Source organism: Rhinoraja longicauda, chromosome 9 (assembly GCF_053455715.1).
Source record: "Rhinoraja longicauda isolate Sanriku21f chromosome 9, sRhiLon1.1, whole genome shotgun sequence".
In the NCBI taxonomy this organism is placed as follows: domain Eukaryota; kingdom Metazoa; phylum Chordata; class Chondrichthyes; order Rajiformes; family Arhynchobatidae; genus Rhinoraja; species Rhinoraja longicauda.
Genome location: NC_135961.1, coordinates 20352751 through 20380637, shown reverse-complemented (window position 1 = coordinate 20380637; position 27887 = coordinate 20352751). Strand labels below are relative to the sequence as shown.

At 39.6% G+C, this 27887-nt stretch overlaps 1 protein-coding gene across 1 annotated transcript in view; it reads right to left on the bottom strand.

Moving 5' to 3' along the window:
* Nucleotides 1-27887, bottom strand: part of spata17 (spermatogenesis associated 17) — a 197156-nt gene that overhangs the window by 72816 nt on the left and 96453 nt on the right. The window contains 1 exon segment of the mRNA XM_078404922.1: nucleotides 17999-18131. Within this exon segment, the coding sequence (XP_078261048.1) occupies nucleotides 17999-18131 (133 nt within the window).

The window sequence follows — 27887 nt, the reverse complement described above, 5'->3', positions numbered from 1 at the left end:
TTCTCACTTTCTTAAGTGCACAACAAACTCTTTTGTCTTCAGGACATTTAAGGCTAGGTTGTTGTCCTGACATCATGACACAAGATTTTTGATCTTTTTCCTGTACTTTGTCTCATTGTTGTTGTTGATCTGGCCGTCTACAGTGGTATCTGGCTATCAACAGCGGACATGGATCTTGTAGATGTAGATAGGGTGGTCAAGAAGGCTTTTGGTACATTGGCCTTCATCAGTCAAGGTGCTGAGTATAGAAGTTGGGATATTATGATACAGTTAGATCATAAAATCATAAGTGATAGGAGTAGAATTAGGCCATTCAGCCCATCAAGTCTACTCTGCCATTCAATCATGGCTGATCTATCTCTCCCTCCTAACCCCATTCTCCTGCCTTCTCCCCATAAACTCTGACACCCGTACTAATCAAGTTGCACAAGACATTGGTGAGGTTGCATTTGGAGTATTGTGTTCAGCTTTGGTCATCCTGCTATAGGAAGGATGTTGTTAAGCTGGAAAGAGTGCAGAGGAAATTTATGAGAATATTGCCAGGACTTGAGGGGCTGAGCTACACGGAGACGTTAGGTAGGCCGGGACTATATTCCTAGGAGCACAGGAGGGTGAGGGGGTGATCTTATAGACGTGTATAAGATTATGAGTGGAATAGATAGGGTGAATGCACATAGTAGCTTACCCAGAGTAGGAGAATCAAGAACTAGAGGACATAGGTTTAAGGTAAGAGGAGAAAAATTTAAAAGGAACTTGAGCGGCAAGTTGTTCACACAGAAGGTAGTGGGTATATGGATCAACTGCCAGAGAAGGTAGTTGAGGCAGGTGCTATAACAAGATTTAAAAGACATTTGGACAGATACATGGATAGGAAAGGTTTAGGGATATGGCCCAAACACAGGCCGGTGGGACTAGCGTCGATAGGGCAACTTGGTCGGCATGGTTAAGTTGGGCCTAATGGATATTTTCTGTGCTGTATGACTCTAATTTTGCTGCAGAATAAAGAAAGGGCCAGCCGTGGGGGTGGGGGTGGCTAAAGATAGACTATTATTTAAAAAATCTAAGAAATACACCATTAGCGACATGAGGATTCCCTTCTTTGTGATGTGAAAAATATGGATATTGCTTCTGTGAGAAAGAGTTATAATCAGACCAGAATATTTAAGAAGCCAAATAAAATCTTTGCTAATCCATTGGCATGAGGTGATCAATAATAATCAACATACTGAACATGCCAAAACCTGGAGAAATTTTTCAATTTCCTACCATTGCACATTGTCAATGTTTACAGTATCGCACTTTCGAATTGGGATGGGGTGCTTAATTTTGCCATTAATCCACCAAAGTTGTCAGCTTTTCCCCCTTCTACATCTTATGAGGTGAAAACTAGTTGACATTCTGTGACAACTCTTTTGCCCCTTACTTTGTTACATTATTAAATACATACCATTATTTCAATATTCAACTGGTTCCTGCCATTAAGAGCACTCAGTGCCTGCCTTTGCAAAAAGAAAATCCACCCCATCAAGCTTATACCCACTTTTCCCACCTTTTAAAATATAATTGTCTACACAGGTACCCTTGAGCAGTGGAGAAACATGTTTCCTGCTGTGAAGTATCTTGTTCCTTTTCCAACCTCAAACTTAGAAATAATCTATCAGCAATTTCTGATTTCTAATTCATATGTTCTTATGTTTGAACAGGTAGTAAATATGTTTTTTTCTAGTTTTAACTATAGCATGCAGCTAAGTATTCTGCTGAGTCAGAAGTAACATAGTGACCAACAATTAATTTTAAAATAAGTGCAGCAGTTTTGAGTTAATATTGACTCTGGTGGGTTTACCTTCGCTGGAACAGAGAATTTCCCAGTTACAAATTGCTCCAGTTTGATTAAAGTTTAGTCATATACAGTGACTGAAAATAGACTGAATTTCAGACTGAAATTTAAATAACTTAAACAATTTGCATCTGTGAAGTTATGAATGTCAGTATCTAAGGAATTCAGATTAAAGAACGGTTCTATGATACAATGAAACAGATGTGCAGGGCTGGGCAGAAACAAGGGACAAATCCATGAAGGAACCAAACAAAAGCAAAAAAATTAAATTGAGGCCTAGGTTTGTATCTGTTTCATTACTATGATATCTGTCTAGTTTAGTTTAGAGATACACCATGGAAACAGGCCCTTCAGCCCACCAAGTCCGCACTGACCAGCGATCCCTGCATATTAACACTATCCTACAAACACTAGGGACAATTTACACTTATACCAAGCCAATTTACCTGCAAACCTGTACGTCTTTGGAGTGTGGGAGGAAAGCGAAGATCTCTGAGAAAACCCACGCGGTCATGGGGAGAACATACAAACTCCACACACACAGCACCCCTAGTTGGGCTCGAACCCGGGTACTCCACCGCTGCAAGCACTGTAAGGCAGCAACTTTACTGCTGTGCCACCATGCCACCCGTTAATCTGTCTTTAACCCCTTTGCATTGATATCTGGCTCCTTTACGCATGAATACTTGCATCTTATGTTAGATTCTGAAGTTATTTAACTTTCAGATGGTTCAAAAGGTCCTTCAAATAATTATCATTGTAGCAGCAGCAAGATGCTGCTCAATTATCTGCCTTGTTTTGGAAATATTTACTCCACACACTTACATACTGTACATGAGCAGAATTTGAAGAATCTGATTTTTACATCATAATTTTTTTATTTGTTGGCCCATTAACCTGAAATATTGTACGTTGTGCAACAGGATTGATGGACTGACAATTTTAATGAGTATTAACAAAACCACATGCACAGGGAGTACATAATTTAAAGTGCATGTTTCTATAATTTTGTTACAGGGTTAGAAGTTGTACAAGAAATTAGCATTTCACTAATGTTTCAAAAACAAAAATGTAGCCCAGATTTTCCAGCTAGTGGTGAAAGATGGTACTCAATGTTGACCTTAAAATCACTTGTCCTCAAAGATTAATTGCTGTGTGGTACAGACTTTCCCTTTTCTTATATGGCAGGGCAAATTACACCATCTTCCTGTCATGGTCTGACAACAAGTCAAGTAGCAGCTAATCATATTTTTACAGATAGCGTGTAAGGAGGTACAATAATCTGGTTATTACAATATGTGAGACATTTTACAATGAGTGAAACAGTGATTGGGAAATATACAAAGGATTAAGATGGAAACTGATATATCATTAGGTAAATCTTAAAAATATAAGTTATTATTTTAAAAACAATGGAATGTTCACAAGTTAATCTGATGGACTGAGAATCCATGCATTTAAAATGTGGTTTCTGTGCTTTGTTCAACAATAATCATCTCTGAGTATGCCACTGAAACACTCATCTCATTCAACAAGGCTTAATATTCAGAACAGTGCATAAAACATTCAAGTTAATTCACTGATTGTGTGTGGGTTCCATATGCCAAAACTACAGCTGAGCATCTAACAGATGGCTATGCTATCGCTGAAATGATCTGAATTTCATTATCTAACCTCTTCTGTGTAGACGATAAGGCTTAAAAATTGTTCAGTGTCATTTCTGACATCAAAATTGAATTGTGGGTCAGCCAAATGTTGACTGTGAAATTGCAAAAAATCACAAACTTCAGTTGTGAGGTTCGCATTGTCAGGTGCACTGTCAGGTTTCCTGAAAAAGCTGACATTGATATGGGTCTCGACCCGAAAAGTCACCTATTCTTTTTCTCCAGACTTACTGCCTGACCCGCTGAGTTACTCCAGCATTTTGTGTCTATCTTCGGTGTAAACCTACAACTTTGGTGTAGGACGTTGCAGTTCCTTCCTACACACTGAAACTTACGTTGGTGGTCCCCTGTTCCATCATAGATGAGGCCCTCACACGTGTGTTCTTGGTACCCTGCGGCTCCACCCTTGCCCCCCCTCCCCTTAGTCGCAACAGGGACAGAGTCCCCCATAGTCCTTACCTTTCACATCAGCCGTCGCATACAAAACATAATCCTCCAACATTTTTGCCACCTCCAATGGGATCCCACCACCAGTCACATCTTCCCATCTCCACCCCTTTCCGCTTTCTGCAGAGACTGTTTCCTCCGCAACTACCTGGTTAACTCATCCCTTCCCACCCAACCCACCCCCTCCCCAGGTACCTTCTCCTGCAACCGCAGCAGATGTAACACCTGTCCCTATACCTCCTCCCTCGACTCTGTCCAGGGACCTTGACAGTCTTGAGATCTACGTGGTGTCATCTGCAAACCTGTAAATGGAGCCAGAGCAGAATTTGGCTGCATAGTTGTGAATGTACAGGGAGATTAGTAAGAGGCTGAGAATGTAGCCATGCAGGACACAGGTGTTGAGAATTATTGTGGAAAACGTTTTATCCCCCGTCCTTGGTGCAGTGTCTGGGTCAGGAAGTGAAGGATTCTGTGGCAGAAGGGTTGCTGAGTCCCAAGTGCAGGAGTTTGGACATAAGTTTGGTTGGGCTTAGGGTGTTGAGGCTATTGTCAATAAATAGTAAGTAGTCTGACGTAGGAGTCTTTATGTTTTGGAGATGAGTGTAGGGCCAGGGTGATGATGTCTGCTGTGCACTTGTTGCAGCCATAGGCACATTACAGTGGATCTCGGCTCTCTGGGAAGCCTGAGTTCTGTGTGCTGTGACTGACCTCTCAAAGCACTTCTTGGATAGATAGCCAGAATCTATTTTCCCAGGGAGAAATATCAAAGACTGGAGGGCATAGCTTTAAGTTGAGAAGGGCAAAATTTAAAGGAGATGCGCAAGTTTTTTTACACAGAGGGTGGTGAATAATAAAGGTAATTCTGATTCTGATTCTGATTCTGAATGCCTGGAATGCGCTGCCAGGTGTGTGGTTGAGGCAGATATGATAGTGGCATTTAAAAAACGTTTGGATAGACATATGGTTATGCAGGAAATGGAGGAATGTGGATTATGTACAGGCAGATATGAGTTGAAATTGGCATCATGTTCTGGACAGACATTGTGGGCCGAAAGGCCTGTTCTTATGCTCTATGTTCTATGATAGTGGTAGTCAGACCTACTAAATAGTAGTTATGCTATTAAGACATGCTATCTGGTTTTACTTTAGCACTGGGATGATAGTTTTCTTGTTAAAGCAGGTGAGAACTTCAGATTAGGATTGGGAAAGGCAATAGTTGTCTGTAAATATTCCTGTCAGCAGGTTCACACAAGTTCTAAAGACACAGCCAAAGACTCCAGTTGCTTTCCATGGATTCACTTCCAGGAAGACTGATCTGATAATTGAGATGGTGACCATATATTGAGTCAGATTTAGACTTTAGACTTTGGAGATACAGCGTGGAAACAAGCCCTTTGCCCACCGAGTTCATGATGACCAGTGATCACCTGAACTAGCACTTTCCTACACACTGGAGATCATTTACAATTTTACCAAAGCCAATTAACCTACAAACCTATATTTCTTTGGACTGTGGATAGAAACCAGAGCACCCGAAGAAACCCTACGTGGTCACAGGCAAAATGTACAAACTCAGTACAGACAGCACCCGTAATCAGGATCAAAACTGGATCTCTGGTGCTGTAAGGCAGCAACTCTGCCGCTGTGAGACAGCAACTGTGTCGCCCTAATGACATCACTCTACTGACCTTCTGTTAAAAACGATAATAAAATTCATTGAGATTGTTGTGAGGATACATTGTTGCCAGTAATTTTGCCCAACTTTGTTTTGTAGCTTGACATAGCCTTGTCACCATTGACAGGTTTCTATATGGTTAGTCTGGGACTCTAGCTTGGTCTAGAATTGTTCCTTGGTGACCCTGATGGCCTTGCACAGATCGTATCTAGATTTCCTGGACAGGTTGGCATCACCTGCCTCAAGCACCTCAGGCTTGGGAGATCTCCTCAAAGCAGCAGCAGTGCCTGTCATGATATTTGGCAGAGGTTGGCAAATAGCAGCCTGAAATGACTCTGAAGTTGAAGGAGAAATGGTTAAAGATTTTAGCCAAGTGGGGAGTTTTATACCTAAATATTTGCTAAAGAGAAATAAAATATCAATGAGAAATGAAGCAAGTTCCTCATTGGCATTAAGAGATCCAGAAATTTGATAGAAAATTCTCTGCTGTAGGTAAGCCTGTTTTTCAACATCACATCAACCTTTTTGAATGTATTTCCAGTCCCTCACGTTGCTGTCACTTTGACAAAGTAATGATCACAAGTGTTGACAGTTTTGCTATCAATATGACCACAAATCATTTTGTTTATTTTTGGTCTGTTTTTCAGTCATAAAGTACCAACAGCCTTCAAATAAAGCAGAGGAGAAGAATTACAGACACATTCAGAAAAGATCAGGTAAGTGAGAAATTTGCTTTGGATGATCACAACCACAGGACGTTTCAACACTGTTATCAGGACAGCAGTGCAGTCACCGGTTGTAAATAATGCAAACATCCAGTAGGAAATTAAAGGTGGCAGTAATTAATGATTTAATTTCCAGGGATATTGTTCTCTATATTGGCAGGAAGTACAGACTAAAAATCTTGTACTTATACATTCAGAATCTCCCAGTGAGGACAATGTGAGGAAATTGTCCCACAACGAGTAAATATAGTAGCCTTTTGTATACATTATGCACTACCAATTGTTAATAAGTGAGTATGCAGATGACACTGGTAATCTATTTTTGAGTTGTTTGTTTGAGGAAACAATATTGATCCCAAACTTGGAAAAGTCCTTGCTGTTTTGCGAATATTTTCTAAATCATTTAATGCCCACCTGAATAGGTAGAATGACTTTGTTTTGATGTTTTTCTCAAAGGATTACAGCGCCATCAAGGCAACAGTTGTTCACTACCACAGAGTAATACCGTAGATTGTGCCTTCAAAATATGGGTACAGTAGATTAATTTACAATGTATTTGACTCAGAAACAGGAACTGTACACTGAGCCAAAGCAACTGAGGCAGCTTTATAATCAGGTTGAATGATAGGCACTTGCAATAGCATGGAGAATACAATCCATCAACATTTGTAAAGACCACAAACTCTGAATTTGTCTGTTCCTGTCTTTGAAAGCCAACGTCAAATCCTTTACGTCAGAACCAAAGGTGGTTTTTGATATTGCAAACTGCATAGATTTGTGCAGGAAAAGAAAATCCATCAGATAAAGTGTCACAATGTCCAAACCCAGCCTCTGTTGGGAGTACCTTCTTTAAACTTGACAGACGAGCTCATCAGCTTCACTGCACAATATGCAAGTCCCAGAGGTTCTAACAATTGATGAAGTAGACAAGAAAGCAAAATGTTCCATACAATCTTTAATACCCTATCAACACAAAGGTAAATGGGAGACAATAAAAAAAATGTTACACAATGTACTGTGGGATGCAGGGGAAGATATATTTGTAGCTCTTGTTTCGAGGAGGCAGGATTGTCATATTTGAAGAAAGACCAGGCTGGATATTTAATCTGAGAGAGAGAAAAAAACCCTGCAGATGCTGGAGGTAGAAAATACTAGAGATATTCAGCAGGTCCAGAGAAAGAAATAGAGTTAGTAATTAGGTCAATGGTCTTTTATCAGAACAGTTGACCAGTTCTGGTGAAAGGTCAATGACCTGAAATGGCTTAAACCTGTTTCTCCCTCCACTGATTCTGTCTCATGTACTGATGATCTGCACCATTTTCTTTTTTAATTTCACATTTCAAGTATCCTTTCCAATTGAACCTCGATCTCAAATAATCGGCAATGGCTTCCACTTCATCCTCCTACGTCCTCATCTCAATGAATTCTGATCATGCATGACATTGAGCTCCTCCTCCACACCTTCACCAGTGCCTTTCTCCTTACCAGGACTCTTTATCCAGAATGTAGGCCCTTTCCCCTGCTTTGAGATATCCCTCCCTCTGACCTCTGGCCCTTTACAGAACTATTCACCATTAACTTGATAAATTCAATGTCTCCACCATTCTTAATCATTCTAGCCTACTCCTTTCAGAACCTACGGATGTCTGCTCACTTTGGGGTGGCACAGTGGTGCAGAGGCAGAGTTGTTGCCTTACAGCGACAGAGACCTGGGTTTGATCTTGACTATGGGTGCTGTCAGCACGTCCGCCCTGTGACCATGTGGGGTTTCTCTGGGTCCTCCTGTTTCCTCCCATACTTCAAAGACATACAGGTTTGTAGTGTGCTGCTTTGTCCTAATAATGCACCATCTGGGGAAATGGAAAGTATTCCTTCACCATTCCTTTTTGTCTTGTAAGCGTGGAAACATTTTGGGAATCATGAAATCAGTAGTACCAGAATACTCAAATATTCTTTCAGCTATAGTATTTATGTGATATTGATCAATGGCCATCCCTAAAATATTGATAGTGATTTACGACTGTTCGTTTGCAGAATTTCAAAAATTGTTGGTTAGGATTTCTCTATTGGACATTGATATTTCTTTATACATATGCTACTTGCTATTATTCTGCCAACCCTGGACATTGTGCAGATCTTGCTAGGTATGGGACTACATCATGACTCAATAATTGCAGTTGAGTACCATGCAATCTTGAGCATGTAGCACCTAGAGACATTCACTCCTGATCCCCTTGACTTCGAATTTCGTTTCCACTTTCATTAAATTCTTAATCCCGTGATATCCTCGTACTATTGGTAAATTTTCAGCATGTGCAGGAAATAAATAAAGGAGATTCTTTGACCTATTTCACCTACAAGTCTTATCAAATGCATTTACAAACGTCTCATCTTCAAGTGTTATCAGAATAACACGAAACCTTCTTTGACTTTGACAGCCTTTAGCTGTTAACAGTTTATTAAATGTAAAAGTACAAGTAAATTGTGTTTTATTAGGTAACTTAAATTATCAGTCATTTTCATTTTAACTAGCCTCTTGTGTGTCCCAATTACTTACTTGGAGGCATTTATTAAACTGCTTTAACAATTGTACTTTACTGGATAATCAGTACATTTTTACATGATAGCATTATTCCTACATTTTGCTTTAGCTCTTTGGCCTGACTAGTTCTCTTTTGAAAGTTGTGACCAAATCTATTAATTAGAATAAGGCGCTTAAATATGACTTTAAAAATGTAATTGGAATGGGGCAATATGAATCACTGTTAGCTGAATTCAAAAATCTGCTCCTGATAATTAATAGGAATTCACAAGTTAATTGTACTCGAATTGGTATGGCCTCAAACAGCAAGCACAAGTAATATGAATAAAATCTATAACAACTACATCAGGTTAATCTAGAATATTAGCCTTATTTGCATAAATCTGTGACTTTTATGCCATGATATATCTAACGCTGCCAATGCTGCATTAAATCTTAAATAAGATAAAAAAGATGTTTTCGTGTTGATAATAATTTGTTGCTGTAAATGTTTTAGAATTATAATAGTGCTTTTTTTAAAACCATGGGGCAAAATACAGCTTTAAGCCATGGTTAATTGATTTTGGGGTGGGGTAAAAGTGAAGGGGGACGGGGAGGGGGGTTGGCAAGGTAGGAGTTATATTGGTGCTTATTTGATCGCTGCACATTTTAAATCCTTTTGGCAAATATAAAACAATCTTCAGCACATTACAACCTCTACAATAATTACATCAATGTTTCAGCATATTCCAATATGTTTAAAGACAGTAGATTTACAATATTTGCAACTCCAGTCATCAGGAATAAAGTGATTTATTTGCCCATCTCGTAGATCAATTAGTTTGTCATGGATTTGTGGAGCCAGATTGCTGAAGTATGTTGGAACTGAATCTGGTTGTCTAATAAATATGACAATGATTTCTATACATTTGGTCATTGATTAAAACAGGGCAAGATTCAATTGAAAAGTGTTACTAAAAAAACTCAATAAAACTTGAAGGCATGATGTAACTGCTCCTTTAAAATCTTCACAGAAATGGAGGAAACACCTGCCTCAACAATCTGCTTCAATGGTAATTGGCTAACAGATCATGAAGCGACTCCTATATCAATCAACAGCATATGTTGTGCCAGAGTAATAGACTTAATAAACTCCTTTTTAATCATCTCAGGGGTCAATTTAGAAAATGCTCATTTTGAAGAGAACCTCTTTTCCCTAAGGGCTACTAAAGTCTGGTCAGATAATTCAAATTCCTGTGCCCAATCACTGATATTAAATTCCTGTTGGCCCTCAGCCATCTTATCAGGACAGTGCAGTAAAGAAATAATAACAATCACTTAATTACTCAAGTCATTTTTTTTTGCTATTAAACTGCGGTACTTGGGCTTCACTGTATTAGCTGAAAAACAGTCTTTCATAAGATGTACAATGCATAGGTTTTTTTTAAACAGGGGTTCATATCACCCCTGTGAATACGTACAGAAAGTGGAGCTCCAGTCAATGATCTTCAAAATCTTTACTCAACCAGCATAATTAGCCATACTATCGAAGCTAAATTTATATTTTTACTCATTTAAGTCAGTAACAGCAACAGAGGAATTTGACCAGTCTATGACTTGTGGTGGACATGGCATTTGTACCTAGATTGGTCCAGTTTCCTAAGCTAGTACTTTCCATGATTTATTAGAGTGAAATATACTAATGCTGGACATTCATCAAAAAACTGAAGCAACTTTCTGAAATAAAAACTTAAGAACATACTTAAACATTATTTTACATTAGCTGGCATTATATTAGTTTAGGTTAGTTTAGAGACACAGCATGGAACTTCAGCCCATCTAGACCCTGTTGACCTTCGATCACTTGTGCACACGAGTTCAACGTTATCCCACTTTCCCATCCACTCCCTGCACATTAGAGAAAACTTTACACAGCCCAATTAACCTAGAAAACCTGCACGTCTTTGGGATGTGGGAGGAGCTGGAGAACCTAGAGTAAACTCAATCGGTCACAGTGAGAACGTGCAAACTCCACATTGACAGCATGTAAGCTCAGGCTCGGATCCGTGTCTCAGTTATCGTGAAGCAGCAGTTCTACCAACTGCACCATTGTGCTGCCCTCCTAATTTCAAACAAAAAGATGTACACTGAAAAAATTAGAAATTCCTGTCTGAGGTTCCAAACATCAGAATAGAGCAAATAAAAGTAAACATTTCAAATCATTCAGAAAGCTTAAGGAAGGGTATTGATTATTGGACCCAAAGATTTGGGTTCTCCCTCTAAATCTGGTGATTATCAATGAAGTACTGATTTAGCTTTGACAAAATATATATTTATTTTAACTGCCACAAAGATCCCTGAACGGCAGAAGTTATACAAAAAGTTATACGGTTATATAAGAAATCCAGATATAACCTTAATAAGGCCATCAAAAAGGTTAAAAGAAACGTGATGGTATGCCTGGTCGTGTTCTTAAAACGTTTTCAGACCAACTGGTTGGAGTATATGCAGACATCTTCATCCTCTCATTACAGAGGTCTGAGGTTCCCACCAGCTTCGATAGCAAAAGGGCAGCAATAGTTTGCAATTTGCTTACTGCCACAACAGGTCAATGTTGGATGCAATCTCACTGGCTTTCCACTCTGCACTGGACCACTTGGACAATAAAAACACATACGTCAAGCTGTTACTCATAGACTACAGCTCGGTGTTCAAAACCATCATCCCCTTCCAGCCCAGCTTACAGCCCAGCAATATGAAGATTGACTTCTCCAACTTTAGATAGTTCCTCTGTCCCTCTCTTCCCCTCTCCCTTCCCAGTTCTCCCACTGGATCAGCAATGAATGGAAAATTTGAAAGATCCTTTTTTTATCTAATCTTAAGCCTGTTAAAGGATAGATAAAGATATTGAAATATATGGAGTTAGTCAGTATGTCCAAAATGCACGCTCACTGACACTCTCTTCACCTTTTTGGTTCCATTTCACAAGATAATATCCTATAATGCTTCTTCCCTTATTGGTTTAACTATATATTGTTTCAAAAAGCTCTTCTTTGCCACTTCTGAGCCATTTACACAATTAATAATTGGTTAATATTTGGAAAATTTAAACCCTCTCGAACTATAATGCTACTTTTATCACACCTCTCTGTAATTTACAGATATATCCAAGCTTCTATATTCCTGTTAACTGTTTGTTGGTCACTCCCAACTAAGTGACAATACCCTGTTTTGTTCCTAATCTAGCCATATAGCCTCATTTGAGGAGCCGCCAAGGTTATCCTCCCTCATTACTGAAATGATGCATTTCTTGGCTAACAGTGCAATTCCATTTCCTATTTTAATGGTCCTGTGTCTCACCTGAAAATTCCAAACCTACTGATACTAAATAACCAGTCCTGCCTATCTTTCAACAATGCCTCAGTAGTGGCAACAAAGTCCAGTCGTATGTTTTAATTAAAGCTTTGAGTTCACCAACCTTACTGGTTAGATCTTGCATTAAAATAGAAGCAATTTCGCTTTAGTTTTCCCCGGTGGGCATTTACTAGCCTGCTCTGCCTACTTTACTTACTAAAATTTTCTCGTCTAGGTGACTGAATCTTCCCATCTGAACATCTACTCTAAGCCCCATTCACTCGCCAACTCACTTTAAACAACCCTCCCTACTGGAAGCGTCTCAACCCGAAATGTCACCCATTCCTTCTCTCCAGAGATGCTGCCTGAGTTACTCCAGCATTTTGTGTCCATCTCCTTACTAGGATGTTGGTCCCATTCCAGTGTAGGTCACTCGCCCCTGACACAGTCCCAATGTTCCAGGAACTTAAAGTAATTCCCTTGCACCATCCCGTTGTCCCTGCCACCATTGGATTTATCCTTCTATTCCTATACCAACTTGCTCATGGCACTGGAAGCAATCCAGAGGTTACTTTAAGCTCTCTTTAGTTCCTATGTACTTCATCTCTTCTAACCAGGTTTCAAACCAATTTGTTATTCTCTACCTCACTAACCCCAAATGTGACTCCATAATCACTTTTTCCTTCATGTTTTAACACTCTTTTTGAAAAATCACGTATCTTATTTCTGAAAGGTTTCCTCATCCATTGATCTGTCATAAGCTTACTGTCCCCTATCAAAGATAAGCTTCCATTTCCAAAATCTATGCGGCTGCTTCAAATTAACTCCTCAACATCCACATATTTAATAATTGTTTGTGTGTGAATTAAGACTTAGAATTGCTGGCTTTTTAAAAGTGTAATTCATGAATCAAATTCATAGATTTTTACTTAATCTAACCTGTCAATGTGTCCAATGACCACACTGTCAATGCTTACAAAATATATTGCATTACGATACTATCCCAGATGGAGGCAGATGGGCCTAATCCACATTAGGCAGGAAATGGTTTTGGGTAGACTGATGGGACTGAAGGCTGATAAATCCCCAGGGCCTGATGGTCTGCATCCCAGGGTACTTAAGGAGGTGGCTCTAGAAATAGTGGAAGCATTGGAGATCATTTTTCAATGTTCTATAGATTCAGGATCAGTTCCTGTGGATTGGAGGATAGCAAATGTTATCCCACTTTTTAAGAAAGGAGGGAGAGAGAAAACGGGTAATTATAGACCAGTTAGTCTGACATCAGTGGTGGGGAAGATGCTGGAGTCAATTATAAAAGACGAAATTGCTGAGCATTTGGATAGCGGTAACAGGATCATTCCGAGTCAGCATGGATTTACGAAGGGGAAATCATGCTTGACAAATCTACTGGAATTTTTTGAGGATGTAACTAGGAAAATTGACAGGGGAGAGTCGGTGGATGTGGTGTACCTCGACTTTCAGAAAGCCTTCGACAAGGTCCCACATAGGAGATTAGTGGGCAAAATTAGAGCACATGGTATTGGGGGTAGGGTACTGACATGGATAGAAAATTGGTTGACAGACAGAAAGCAAAGAGTGGGGATAAATGGGTCCCTTTCGGAATGGCAGGCAGTGACCAGTGGGGTACCGCAAGGTTCGGTGCTGGGACCCCAGCTATTTACGATATACATTAATGACTTAGATGAAGGGATTAAAAGTACCATTAGCAAATTTGCAGATGATACTAAGCTGGGGGGTAGTGTGAATTGTGAGGAAGATATAATAAGGCTGCAGGGTGACTTGGACAGGTTGTGTGAGTGGGCGGATACATGGCAGATGCAGTTTAATGTAGATAAGTGTGAGGTTATTCACTTTGGAAGTAAGAATAGAAAGGCAGATTATTATCTGAATGGTGTCAAGTTAGGAAGAGGGGATGTTCAACGAGATCTGGGTGTCCTAGTGCATAGTCACTGAAAGGAAGCATGCAGGTACAACAGGCAGTGAAGAAAGCCAATGGAATGTTGGCCTTCATAACAAGAGGAGTTGAGTATAGGAGCAAAGAGGTCCTTCTACAGTTGTACCGGGCCCTGGTGAGACCGCACCTGGAGTACTGTGTGCAGTTTTGGTCTCCAAATTTGAGGAAGGATATTCTTGCTATTGAGGGCGTGCAGCGTAGGTTCACTAGGTTAATTCCCGGAATGGCGGGACTGTCGTATGTTGAAAGGCTGGAGCAATTAGGCTTGTATACACTGGAATTTAGAAGGATGAGGGGGGATCTTATTGAAACATATAAGATAATTAGGGGATTGGACACATTAGAGGCAGGAAACATGTTCCCAATGTTGGGGGGTCCAGAACAAGGGGCCACAGTTTAAGAATAAGGGGTAGGCCATTTAGAACGGAGATGAGGAAGAACTTTTTCAGTCAGAGAGTGGTGAAGGTGTGGAATTCTCTGCCTCAGAAGGCAGTGGAGGCCAGTTCGTTGGATGCTTTCAAGAGAGAGCTGGATAGAGCTCTTAAGGATAGCGGAGTGAGGGGGTATGGGGAGAAGGCAGGAACGGGTACTGATTGAGAGTGATTAGTCATGATCGCATTGAATGGCGGTGCTGGCTCGAAGGGCTGAATGGCCTACTCCTGCACCTATTGTCTATTGACGATTGAGCTAACATTTGTACTTTGACAACAGCTTAAACTAATATAGATGTCTCCTCTCTTTGCTGAATAATTATGTAATGCTTAATCATGGAACAAAAAGAAAACATATTAACATTTCCTTATTAACATTCCTACAAAATTCAATGAAAGCCATAATTTTAGTGAAACAGTGTGGTTGATAATTATGCCTAACTCTAAATTGTTTTCATACCATCACTGTCACATTTGTGATGACTTGAATAAAACTGCCAATTGACTTAGAGTTGCTGAACTACATTTTCCCATGCATAAGTTTAGTTTAGTTTAGAGATACTACACGAAATATGCACAGAGCAATGTAGTTCAGCATAAAATTACTTTTTCTATCCAAGCCATTGCTTGCAATTATGATTATTTCAATATGAATTTTTAGAAATCATATGCAACTGTTACATCTTAGGGAAAGTGTTTGAACCACTGCTGTAGTGAAGACCAAAAGTGTACTATGTAGAGGGAGCAATTTAAAACTCAGTCAGTGCAAAATCAACATCTGAATAGTAGTGTGTGTCTCTATTATACTAGATGAAGGGTAAATGTTACATAGCCATTTTGCTTAGTGCTCCAAAGGAATAGCTTAAAGGACTTTGAGCCTGCAGGTCAAACTAGGTGTTAGAGTAATAGTGGTTTTACCTGGACAATTGCAAAGATTAAAATCTGAATGGGGCCTTGAAGAATAATATAATGTTGTCTGTTGAAAGCATATTTCATCTCAATCAACATGTAAAAGCACAATTATCCATAACCAAAGCTTGCTTCACAGCTGTAAAGTTCAGCTGTAATGATCCCTGCACATTGCACTTGCACATCAATTCTGATAATCATAATCACGGTCGTTAAGCCGAATGTTCATTACTGTCAGGATGCTACTGACAGCAGTTTCAATCATCGGCTGCAATGGGCAGACAGTCATAGTTGCACCCATGTTTCTGCACCCAGGGATTTGCAACATTAAATCCATGATCAATTCTACTTCCCACTCTATTTTAGAACTATTGAGGAAGAAAGGTTGACTTAATGTTCTACATTATCAACTGAGATAATTTTCTACTGATTTGTTTTTATGTTTTTCCCTCAGCGAATGGTTAACTGGAATCATCCAATATACAATGTTTCACTAGTTTCGTAAGAAAAGATGCTGGTGAGAAAAGATTGGTTTTAAAATAAAACTTTTACAGAACTTTATGTTTTAGGTGAAGCGGCCAACTTTGCACCAGTATATTTTAGTCATCATTGATATAGAAACATAGAATATAGGTGCAGGAGTAGCCCATTCAGCCCTTTGAGCCAGCACCACCATTCAATATGACAATGGCTGATCATCTAAAATCAGTACCCCATTCCTACTTTCTCCCCATATCCTTTGATTCCATTTGCCATAAGAGCTATTTCGAACTCTATCTTGAATATACCAGTGAATTGGCCTCCACTGCCTTCTGTGATAGAGAATTCCACAGATTCACAACTCTCTGGGTGATTCCACAGATTCACAACTCTCTGGGTCACATTGGCCACTGGTTCCAAGTTCTATTTTTCATGACAAGAACTAAAAACAAAGACATGAAGTTTACAGCTGCAACTAATACAAATCAAAGAAACATTGTTTAATTTAAATACAATGATGTGAGAAATATTGTCTTATAAGCAGCTTCTGGCATTATAAAATGAATTGCTTATTTGTTAAAATTAAGTTTAAATGTAACAATTTCAATACTTTGTGGTAAAAAAAATTTCCAACTCACATTTGTACATTGTTATACAATTCACTTGCTAAAAAGCAAAGTATTTTAATGTAAATAATTTTTGTTCATCAAAATCAATTTGATCATTTCTAAACAATGATCACTGCAAATAAATCTGAGTTTTCCAATAAATAAATTAATGAATGAAATTCCACCAAATGCTTTATGGTTTTCCACTATGCTGCCCCAGCGCTTCCGTTCTCATCATTCAAGTAAAATATTTCTTAGACGCGTGCAACCACAGGAATAGATTTTATAAGTTGCAACACCTGAACGATATTTATCCATTCTTTTTATTTTATAAGATTGTGAGCCACATCTCACTTACACAAATACAGTGAATCTTAGGTATCCATGATGCAAGATACTATGTGGAACTTTGGTGGATCATGCAAGGTGAAATGCTGAGCTGTTTAACAATAGTGATGTGTAATAATAATGGTGGCAAATTAAGTATACTGTTTATGTATCTTCTCGGCATTAGTTTTCAATCAGAAAAGCAGGTGCAAATGAATAAGTTGACAGATAAAAGCATTAGATATATTTTTGCAAAGATCAAACACAAAATTCTCAAAATTTAGAAATCCCCATTTCACTAGCATAATGGCTGCAGGTTGAAAGTTACTCTCAATAAAACTTTCTTGAAATGTTTTCTATCAGGAATGTAGATTTCTGTTTAACTAAAAGATCACTTTCATTTTTGTGCCTTTCTTCAAATGATTTCTGGAATTAAATCGTATATATTACAAGTGTCAATTAAGCACCAATTTAGCTAAGTGGGAAATGTCATTCATGTCACTAAGTAAAGGTGATGCTGTGAAACGAATATCTGCATATAGGAATTAGCTGGGTTATTTCATTGTTTCCAAAATGTGTTTTAAAGAATGCTCCAAAACCTTGTTAGTGTGTGTACACCCATGCACACATACATGCCTATGTGTGCACATTATATATTTTCTTTCTGTAAGAAAATGCATGATTCAAATGATGCTAGTTGTTAAATATCAAATTTATAAATACCGTCAAAATGTATTTTGCTAATGTTGAGAGTGCAATAGATGGATAAATTCAACTATGGAGTAAGAGTTCCTCTCTAACTCATGCTTTTAAAATTATGGATAATGCTAGCAAAAAATAGTTTTTCAATAAACCAATAATTAATTTGCAAATTACAATATATAATACTTATCTACTAATTTTTTTAATATATTTACATTTCAAAAATTCTATTACATTTCATTTTAATGATGAATATAGATGTTAAGAAATTCCATCTTAAGAATTATCGCCAACGTTGGAAGATACATAAAAAGTAAACAGTGAAGCATTGTTGCTTGCCTACCTTATTCATGGTTGATGTTTCTTCCGTTGATCTAAAATGCTTAGTTCCATAAGCAATGGGTCCATATTTGGTGCTAGTCTGTAGGAGTGGCTCATAGGTTTTAAATATGGTTGGATGGCCAAATGCCAGAAATCTATAAGGAATTGAGATTAAAATATTGACCATATATAAAATACTCAAGAGTTAAAATATCAATAGCTTGATCAGTAAATAATTAGCCTAGGTGATACTGGCAAAGGCTGACAGATAGGACTCTGGCATTTAAATGGGGGAACTGGCTCTTGGTGTTTGCATCTGATGATTTCAAACCTGATGATTTGAATAGGGATTAAGACTGCAGGGAAGAAAGATAAGAAAGTAAGTAAGAGGAAGTCACTGGGCCAGCTAGGATTTGTGGAGGGAAATGGACAGATGATATTTCAGGTTGGGATCCTTCTTCAATTGGAATTTATAATTGATTTTAAGTATTTTACTTTTTATTTACAATGTGTAGAAATGCTTCTAATAATTTAACTTTTTAATTAATTGTTCTTAATGTTTCTGAATATCAGCCATCAATGATATCAGGGGAGTTTAAGGATGAAGCTTAACCATTGGAATATTTCTGGACAGTCCAACTGCTCAGGGCCTTTACCTCAGGATTCTGGTTGCTTCAGATAGGCGCTTTGCATCTGGACAAAGCAAGCATGGGTGTGGAGTTATTGTGGGTGATTACTGTGTGTGACAAGACCATGCTACGAAAATCCAGGTAAACAATATCTATCTGAAAATGTCAATCTGTATAGGCCGTTGAAGCACACACACTGTATATGATGGTGGAAAGCTTGATTATCACTTGATTCACAGAGAAAGGAAGGTCCACTTTACGCTCACCATTTTGCAAAATTATTACATCTGCTTTTAGTTCTTAACATATTTTCTGGAGGATAAATATAAAGGTCCTATTTTCCCTTAGCAGAAAAAAACACAACTAGAGAGCATAGATTTAAGTTAACTGGTAGAAGGATGAGAGGGGAGTAGAGAAAGAATGATTGCACTCAACTAAAGGTCTAGGTTTGGAACTAATTGCTTGAAAAGGTGATGGAAGCCAAAACCCTCATCATATTTAAACAGTACCTCGGTGAACACTTGAAGAGGCATTCAATGCAACATTATAAGTCACAGACCAGGGATGAGGATTAACCCAAAGTCTGTTTTGGACAACTGGCTTTCTTCTGTGCTGTAAATCCCTACGATTCTATGATTCCATGATTTTATGGACAAGTGAACTCAATCCCAGAGTGTGATTGATCTTGACATCAAGGCAGCATATGACTGAGTGTGGCTGAGCACAACTCTAACTGATGGAAAACCAGGGGAAAACTCTTCATTGACTTGAGTTCCCCCATCATAAGAAAAGATGGTTGTTGTTGTCAGAGGTCAACTATCTCAGCTCCAGTACATGATTTTGAAATCTCCTCATGACAATATCCTTGCGGTTACCATTTTCAAAGCAACAATGTACCCTTCATCATGAGTGGGGATGTCTGGAGATAATTTGCAAACCTCAAATATGAATTGATAAGGAGCAAGTAGCAGTTACACCATGTAAGAAATATGCATTATTCTGTTTCTACAAGAGAGTTTAAGCACCTCTTGATTTTGAATGGCATTGCCCAAATTGAAACCCCGAACATCAACAACCCAATGGTCATCATTAAAACTTAACTGAAGACACATAATTACTGCAGCTACAGATATCTTACAGTGAATGCTTTGACATACTCTAACTTTTTCAACTTTGCACAGGTAAGAAACCAAATGGATAGAATCTCATGGTTCATTAATCTCCTAAAGTCTGACAGATCAGTAATAAGCTTGATCCACAGATGGTAGTTGGTTGTTGGGAAAACTACGTTCCTGTTAAACTCACCGAGTTTACTGGAAAATCTATTATGTTACAGTATAGCATGTAAGAAAGTGAAATATGAATATGTAGGATATTATTTGGAATAAGTAATAGTCCATAAAATCTGCTTCTTTGGCAAGACCGGACTACCAAAGACATCAGATTATTGAAATTTTATTGTAAGTGGTAACTGGTAAGTGGTAACTGTGACTACATTTCAAAATAAAGTACTTCATATATGCAAGTTTCTTTCAATATGAATGTGAAATTTGCAACTGTTGTGTCAATTCATAAAACATATGTGCCCTGCATGTAATACCAGTATTCCAGGAATGAGTTTTAGGGTTAGCATGTGATGAGCACTGGGCCTCCACTCACTGGAGTTTAGAAGGTTGAGGGGAGACCTCATTGAAACTTACAGAATAATGAAAGGCATAGAGAGAGTGGATGTGGAAAGGATGTTTCCACTGGTGGGAGAGTCCAGGAGCAGAGGTCGCTCTTTTAGAAAGGAGGTGAGGAGAAACTTCTTTAGTCAGAAGATAGTTTTTCTGTGGAACTCATTGCCACAGAGGGCTGTGGAGGTCAAGTCAGTGGATATTTTTGAGGCAGAGATTGACAAATTTTTGATTAAAACGGGTGTCAAGGGTTATAGGGAGAAAGCAGGAAAATGAGATTAGGAGGCAGAGATCAGCCATGATTGAATGGCGGAGTAGACTCAATGGGCCAAATGGTCTAATTCTACTCCTATAACTTGTGAACTTGTGAATTATTTGCTGGTTTTACCATTTTACTAACTTGGAGGTGAATCATGAATTTTTAAGTAGTGCTAGACTATTAATTTATCAAATTATACCTTAAACAAAAGTATATACTTTAAACAAATATATTTGCAGTAGCAAACAATTCCTGTATGTAGATCTTCCCACTAGGCAACATAATTTAGTCATTCTAGCTATGTATTTAATATGATTCAAAAGCACCTTGGAGATATCTACAATGTTAAAGGTTCTACATAAATGCAAATTGTTATACTCAGCAGAAAGCCATACCTACCACCCTGCCTGAGGTGCCATTTTCAATGTGGGTGGGATGAGTAAGTGTGGTTGCACTTTCCCACCCACCAACAGTCTGACCCCATTTCACAGGCTGCCCGTGCGACATTGACGGATGCAATGGGCCCATGAGAAGACCTTTAATAACTCACTAGTGACTTTGTCATTCATGAGTTATTAGGTCTTTCTCACTCGTGGAATAAACTGGCTACTTCATTGTCCCTCTTGTGTATTCTCTATTTATTAGGTTTGCTGAAATAGACACAATAGTAGTTTATAAAAACTAACAGAAACCAAGGGAAATTGTTTCAATGATAAAGGAATATTGGAGATTAATGATTATTAGATAATCGGTACATGGCCACAAAGACGCAATCTTCCAGAAATAGATTTGTACTCTGGAGGGAGGGGTGAGGGGATATTATTTCTAAGATTCAGGATACAAATAGAACCAAATATAAACATGCAAAACTTACTTGAATAGATGTTAAAAGAAGAGCATGGAATTGAGTTTTGGTTAATTGTTGCAATATCATTAAATAAAAATGTTGCAGATGCCACCCAATACCCTGAAGAAGTAATGATGTTTTAATATAAGATTCTAAATTATGTATGGAATTTAACAGAAGGGTTATGACATAAAGGTGTGGTATTGTGTAAACAATATAATTCTAGGAAGACTGCCAAATGTTAATTAAAGTGTATGTTGATTTTTCAAATTACACCCCAGACACTTAGCTGGGGGTATTCTATAAACAGATTTAACCAACATGAAAAGGTGGAGCGTCAGAGGAGTTCTAAATACCATTGGGCTTGCTGATGGCGATGTTGATGCAGAAATAACCTACTTCATACACTCACGTGTGTTAAATATTTTGAATTGGAAACAGGGTTGGGTTATCTTAGAAAGTTGAAAGATTCACGACGTAGATTGATTTTTTTGTGAAAAGAACTTCCTGTTTACTTTCCAACTGTTTTTACTGAATGTTAGAAAAAGCTGAATTGTTATGTCATATAAAATATATTCCATTAAACCAGGCAATTTACACTTATTAGACTAACTAACAGATTATAATTTCACTCTTTTATGGCGTAATGTTAGAAACATTAGTAAATAAATCAGGCAACCAAAATTAAAATCCGGTTTGAAAGGATTGGAAACAATAGGATTTGGTTGTTTTCTTCCATTCCAGCTTCTTAGCAGGACAAGAACAAGCTGCCAAGATCATTTTTTAATTTAAAAGTTGCGAATGTATTGAGAGGTATAAATGTATTACAAAAAACAAGCTTTTCAATGTACCTTGGTACACATGACAATAAACTAAACTAAACTAAACTAAACTAAACTAAACTAAACTAAATTATATTTAATCCCAAACAGTTCTAAAAACAGACTATTGTAGTTTCAGCTGTGTATGTATATGTTTTTCCTGTTCCCAGCAATTTGTCTACACCCAGCAATTTGACTCTTCAAATATTTTATCCAGAACTAACCTTAAGAATACACACGTAAGAGGAATACATGAAGAAAATACAGCATAAGTAACTGCAGTTTAGATTCCATTCATTTACTATTGAAGCAAAATATAATAAAATTTGCAGAGCTGGAGCTTTCTTGGATTTAGAGATATGAAAACAGTTGCTCAGGAATATAACAACAAACATTTTGTTAATGGGCACATACTTTATTAATTCAATAGCACCAGAGTTCCATGGCATGTATGGTATAACTTAGTTAAGTTCAAAGTTGTGGCTGAAATCGGAAAGGTTATAGAGGATTGAGAGAGCCTGACAGTGTTGAGGGGAGAGGTGTTGAGGATCAACCTTGTGCATCAGTCAAGGAAGATCTGGATGAAGACATAAGCGACTGCAGATGCTAAATATTTGAGCAAAGCACGATGTGCTGGAGGTACTCGGCAGGTCAAGCAGCATCAATGGAGTGAATGGACAAGGAAGGAGAGAAAATAAGCTTATTCAGATGTGTGGCAGGGTATGTCTCCAATAAGGTAACACAGGGGTTACCGTGAGGATATGATGTAACCAAGGTTAATCTGGTCAATGAGAGCATGGGGATAGTTGGAGAGTGAGAATGTATGCAAAAAAAATTGAGAAATGAATGTAAGAGTTACAAAATGCCATGTAGGAAGACATGCCAGGCAGAGAAGATGAGGTGTTTTTCCTCAAGCTTGCATTGAGAATCATTGTTACAGCACAAGAGGCCACAGACCGATTAAGTCAAATGAGAGTGGGATGGGGATTTAAAGTCTCATTATTATCTGTTTCATCTTCTCCCTTCTCCTTCTTGACCTAATACTGAATTCTCCAACTTCAGGTAATTTGATTTTGAGTCATAGTCATACAGTTTGGAAACAGACCCTTTGGCTGAACTCACCCATCCTGACCAAAGTAGCCCGTCTAAGCTGGTCCCATTTTCCCACATTTATCCCTCTAAATATAGAAACATAGAAAATAGGTGCAGGAGGAGGCCATTTGGCCCTTCAAGCAAGCACCGCCATTCATTGTAATCATGGCTGATCATTTGCAATCAGTAACCTGTGCCTGCCTTCTCCTCATATCCCTTGATTCCCTGTCTTCCCTATCCATAAACCAGCCCAAATGTCTTTTAAATGTTGTTATTGTACTTGTGTCAACTGCTTCCTCTGACAGGTCATCTGATGTTCCCACTACCATCTGTGTGAAAATGTTGCCCCTCAGGTTCCTAGTCATTCTCTCGCCCCTCACCTTAAACCTATGCTGTCTACCTATCCCTACTCTGCAAAACAGACTATGTGCATTCATCCTAGCCATGTCCTCATGTTTTATACACCTCTGTAGGATTTCTCTGTCTGTATCAAATGTCCATCTGTGATATTAGCTCAGCATGTTTGTTTCTAAAGTCATAAAATTATTTACACAGAAGTGCACCCTTTGGCGCCATTCATCCATGCTGACTAAGTTGCATATCAGAGCTGGTCCCATTTACCTGCACTTGACCCATCTATATACTAAAACTCTCGTTTGTTTATTTGTTTGTTCCTGAACTACAGCCAAAACAGTACACGATAGCACGACAATTTTAGGCCCACCTTACTCACCGTCATCCCTTTGGTGTTAATGGAAGAAGTTTCATTGAAATCGGTGTTATATTTTTTAAGTTAATCACATTTTAAAGTTTAAACCTATCTCTTAAGGAGGGAGGGAGGAGGGAGAGGGGGAGGGAGGGAGGGGGGGAGAAGGGAGGATGAAGGGGGTTGAGGGGGATGGAGTGGGGGGGGAGGGGAAGGGGGGAGGGGGATGGAGTGGATAAGGGAGAAGGGATAAGGGAGAACCAGTCGATGTGTTATATCTGGACTTTCAGAAGGCCTTCGACAAGGTCCCACATAGGAGATTGGTGTACAAACTTAAAGCACACGGTATTGGGGGTTCAGTGTTGAGGTGGATAGAGAATTGGTTGGCGGACAGGAAGCAAAGAGTAGGAATAAACGGGTCCTTTTCGGAATGGCAGGCAGTGACTAGTGGGGTACCGCAAGGCTCAGTGCTGGGACCCCAGTTATTTACAATATATATTAATGATTTGGACGAGGGAATTGAATGCAACATCTCTAAGTTTGCGGATGACACGAAGCTGGGTGGCAGTGTTAGCTGCGAGGAGGATGCTAGGAGGCTGCAGAGTGACTTGGATAGATTAGGCGAGTGGGCAAATGCATGGCAGATGCAATATAATGTGGATAAATGTGAGGTTATCCACTTTGGCGGCAAGAACAGGAAAGCAGAGTATTACCTGAATGGTGGCCAATTAGGAAAAGGGGAGATGCAACGTGACCTGGGTGTCATGGTGCACCAGTCATTGAAAGCAAGCGTGCAGGTGCAGCAGGCAGTGAAGAAAGCGAATGGTATGTTAGCATTCATAGCAAGAGGATTTGAGTATAGGAGCAGGGAGGTTCTGCTGCAGTTGTACAGGGCCTTGGTGAGACCGCACCTGGAGTATTGTGTACAGTTTTGGTCTCCTAATCTGAGGAAAGACATTCTAGCCTTAGAGGGAGTACAGAGAAGGTTCACCAGATTGATCCCTGGGATGGCAGGACTTTCATATGAAGAAAGACTGGATAGACTAGGCTTATACTCGCTGGAATTTAGAAGACTGAGGGGGGATCTTATAGAAACATATAATATTCTTAAGGGGTTGGAGAGCTAGATGCGGGAAGATTGTTCCCGATGTTGGGGAAGTCCAGAACTAGGGGTCACAGCTTAAGGATAAGGGGGAAGTCTTTTAGGACCGAGATGAGAAAACATTTCTTCACACAGAGAGTGGTGAGTCTGTGGAATTCTCTGCCACAGAAGGTAGTTGAGGCCAGTTCATTGGCTATATTTAAGAGGGAGTTAGATGTGGCCCTTGTGGCTAAAGGGATCAGGGGATATGGAGAGAAGGCAGGTACAGGTTACTGAGTTGAATGATCAGTCATGATCATATTGAATGGCGGTACAGGCTCGAAGGGCCGAATGGCCTACTCCTGCACCTATTTTCTATGTTTCTATGAGTCGGGGGGAGGGGAAGGGGGGAGGGGGAGGGGGAGGGGAGGAGTGAGGGAGGGGTGGAAGAGGGGAGGAGGGGGGAGGGAGGAGGAAGGGGAAGGGTGAGTAGGAGGGAGGGTTGAGGGGTGAGGAGGGGTGAGGAGGAGGGGGGAGGGGTGAGGGGGGAGAGAGGGGAGAGGGGGAGAGGGTTGAGGGGTGAGGGGAGAGAGAGGGGGAGGGAGGGAGGAAGGGAAGGGGAGGGGGTGGGAGGGGAGAGGGGGTGGGGAGGGGGAGGGGGGAAGGGGGGAAGGGGGGGAGGTGGAGAGGAGAGTGTGCTGCACCAATGCAGGAAAGGTTTGGGCCCAACGGGTCCACTTGGCTAGTATCCCACTAAATCTTTTCTTTCCATGTACAGTGCATTCAGAAAGTATTCAGACCCCTTCACTTTTTCCACATTTTGCTGCATTACAGCCATATTTTAAAATGGATTAAATTCATTTTTTTAATCATCAATCTACACACAATACCCAATAATATAAGCAAAAACGTGTTTAGAATTTTTTGCAAAGTAATTAAAAAGAAATAACTGAAATATCACATTTACATAAGTATTCAGACCCTTTGCTATGACACTCAAAATTGAGCTTATGTTCATCCTGTTTCCATTGATTATCCTTGAGATGTTTCTACAACTTGATTGGTGCCCACCAGTGGTAAATTAAATTGATTGGACATGATTTGAAAAGGCACGCACCTGTCTATATAAGGTCCCACAGTTGACAGTGCATGTCAGAGCAAAAACCAAGCCATGAAGATATTGTCTGTAGACCTCCGAGACAGGATTGTGTCGAGACACAGATCTGGGGAAGGGTATAAAACAATTTCTGCAGCATTGCAGGTCCTGAAAAGCACAGTGGCCTCTGTCATTCTTAAATGGAAGAATTTTGGAACCACCAGGACTCTTCATAGAGCTGGCCGCCCGGCCAAACTGAGCAATCGGGGAGAAGTCAGGGAGGTGACCAAGAACCCGATGGTCACTCTGGCAGAGCTCCAGAGTACCTCTGTGAAGATGAGAGAACCTTCCAGAAGGACAACTATATCTGCAACACTCCACCAATCAGGCTGTTATATTAGAATGGCCAGACAGAAGCCACTCCTCAGTAAAAGACACATGACAGCACGCTTGGAATTTGTCAAAAGACACCTAAAGGACTCTCAGACCATGAGAAACAATATTCTCTGGTCTGATGAAACCAAGATTGAACTCTTTGGCCTGAATGGCAAGCGGCACTGCTCATCACTTGGCCAATACCATACCTACGGTGAAGCATGCTGTGGGGATGTTTTTCAGCGGCAGGAACTGGAAGACTCGTCAGGATCAAGGGAAAGATGAACGGAGCAAAGAACAGAGAGATTCTTGATGAAAACCTGCTCCAGACTGTTCTGGACCTCAGACTGGGGCGAGGTTCACCTCCCAACAGGACAACGACCCTAAGCACACAGCCAAGACAATGCAGGATTGGCTTCATGACACGTCTGTGAATGTCCTTGAGTGGCCCAGACAGAGCCCGGACTTGAACCCGATCAAACATCTCTGGAGGGACCTGAAAATAGCTGTGCATCGACACTCCCCATCCAACCTGGCAGATCTTGAGAGGATCTGCAGAGAAGAATGGGAGACATTACCCAAATACAGGTGTGCCAAGCTTGTAGCATCATACCCAAGAAGACGAGGCTGTAATCGCTGCCAAAGGTGCCTCAACAAAGTACTGAGTAAAGGGTCTGAATACTTATGTAAATGCGATATTTCAGTTATTTATTTTTAATTACTTTGCAAAGATTTCTAAACACCTGTTTTCACTTTTTTTTTATGGGGTATTGTGTGTAGATTGATGATAAATAAAATGAATTTAATCAATTTTAAAATGGCTGTATCGTAGCAAAATGTGGAAAAAGTGAAGGGGTCTGAATGCACTGTACCTATCCGAATGTCTTTTAACTATTGCAATTGTACCTGCCTCTAACACTTCATTTGGCAGCACTTTTCATACACCATCACTTGTTACATGAAAAAGCTGTCACCCAGGCCACCTTTAAATTGTCTCCCTCTCATCTTGAACCTATACCCTCTAGTTTTGGATTCTCTACCCTAGAGAAAAGACTACGGCTTATCAATGTCCCTCATGATTTCATAAACCTCTGTACGTTAGCCCCTTTGCTTCTGTCACTACAGGGAAGACAGTCTAGTCTCCCCTTTTAGCTCAAGCCCTCTAACCTTGTCAACACATTCCTGGATCTTGTCCATACCCTCTCTACTTTAATCACATCATTCCTGGAGTAACATGACCAGAAATGCACGTAATCTTCCAAGTGCAGTCTCACCAATGTCTTAAACGGTTGTAATGTAACGTCCAAATTCTTCTATCAAAGCCCCCAC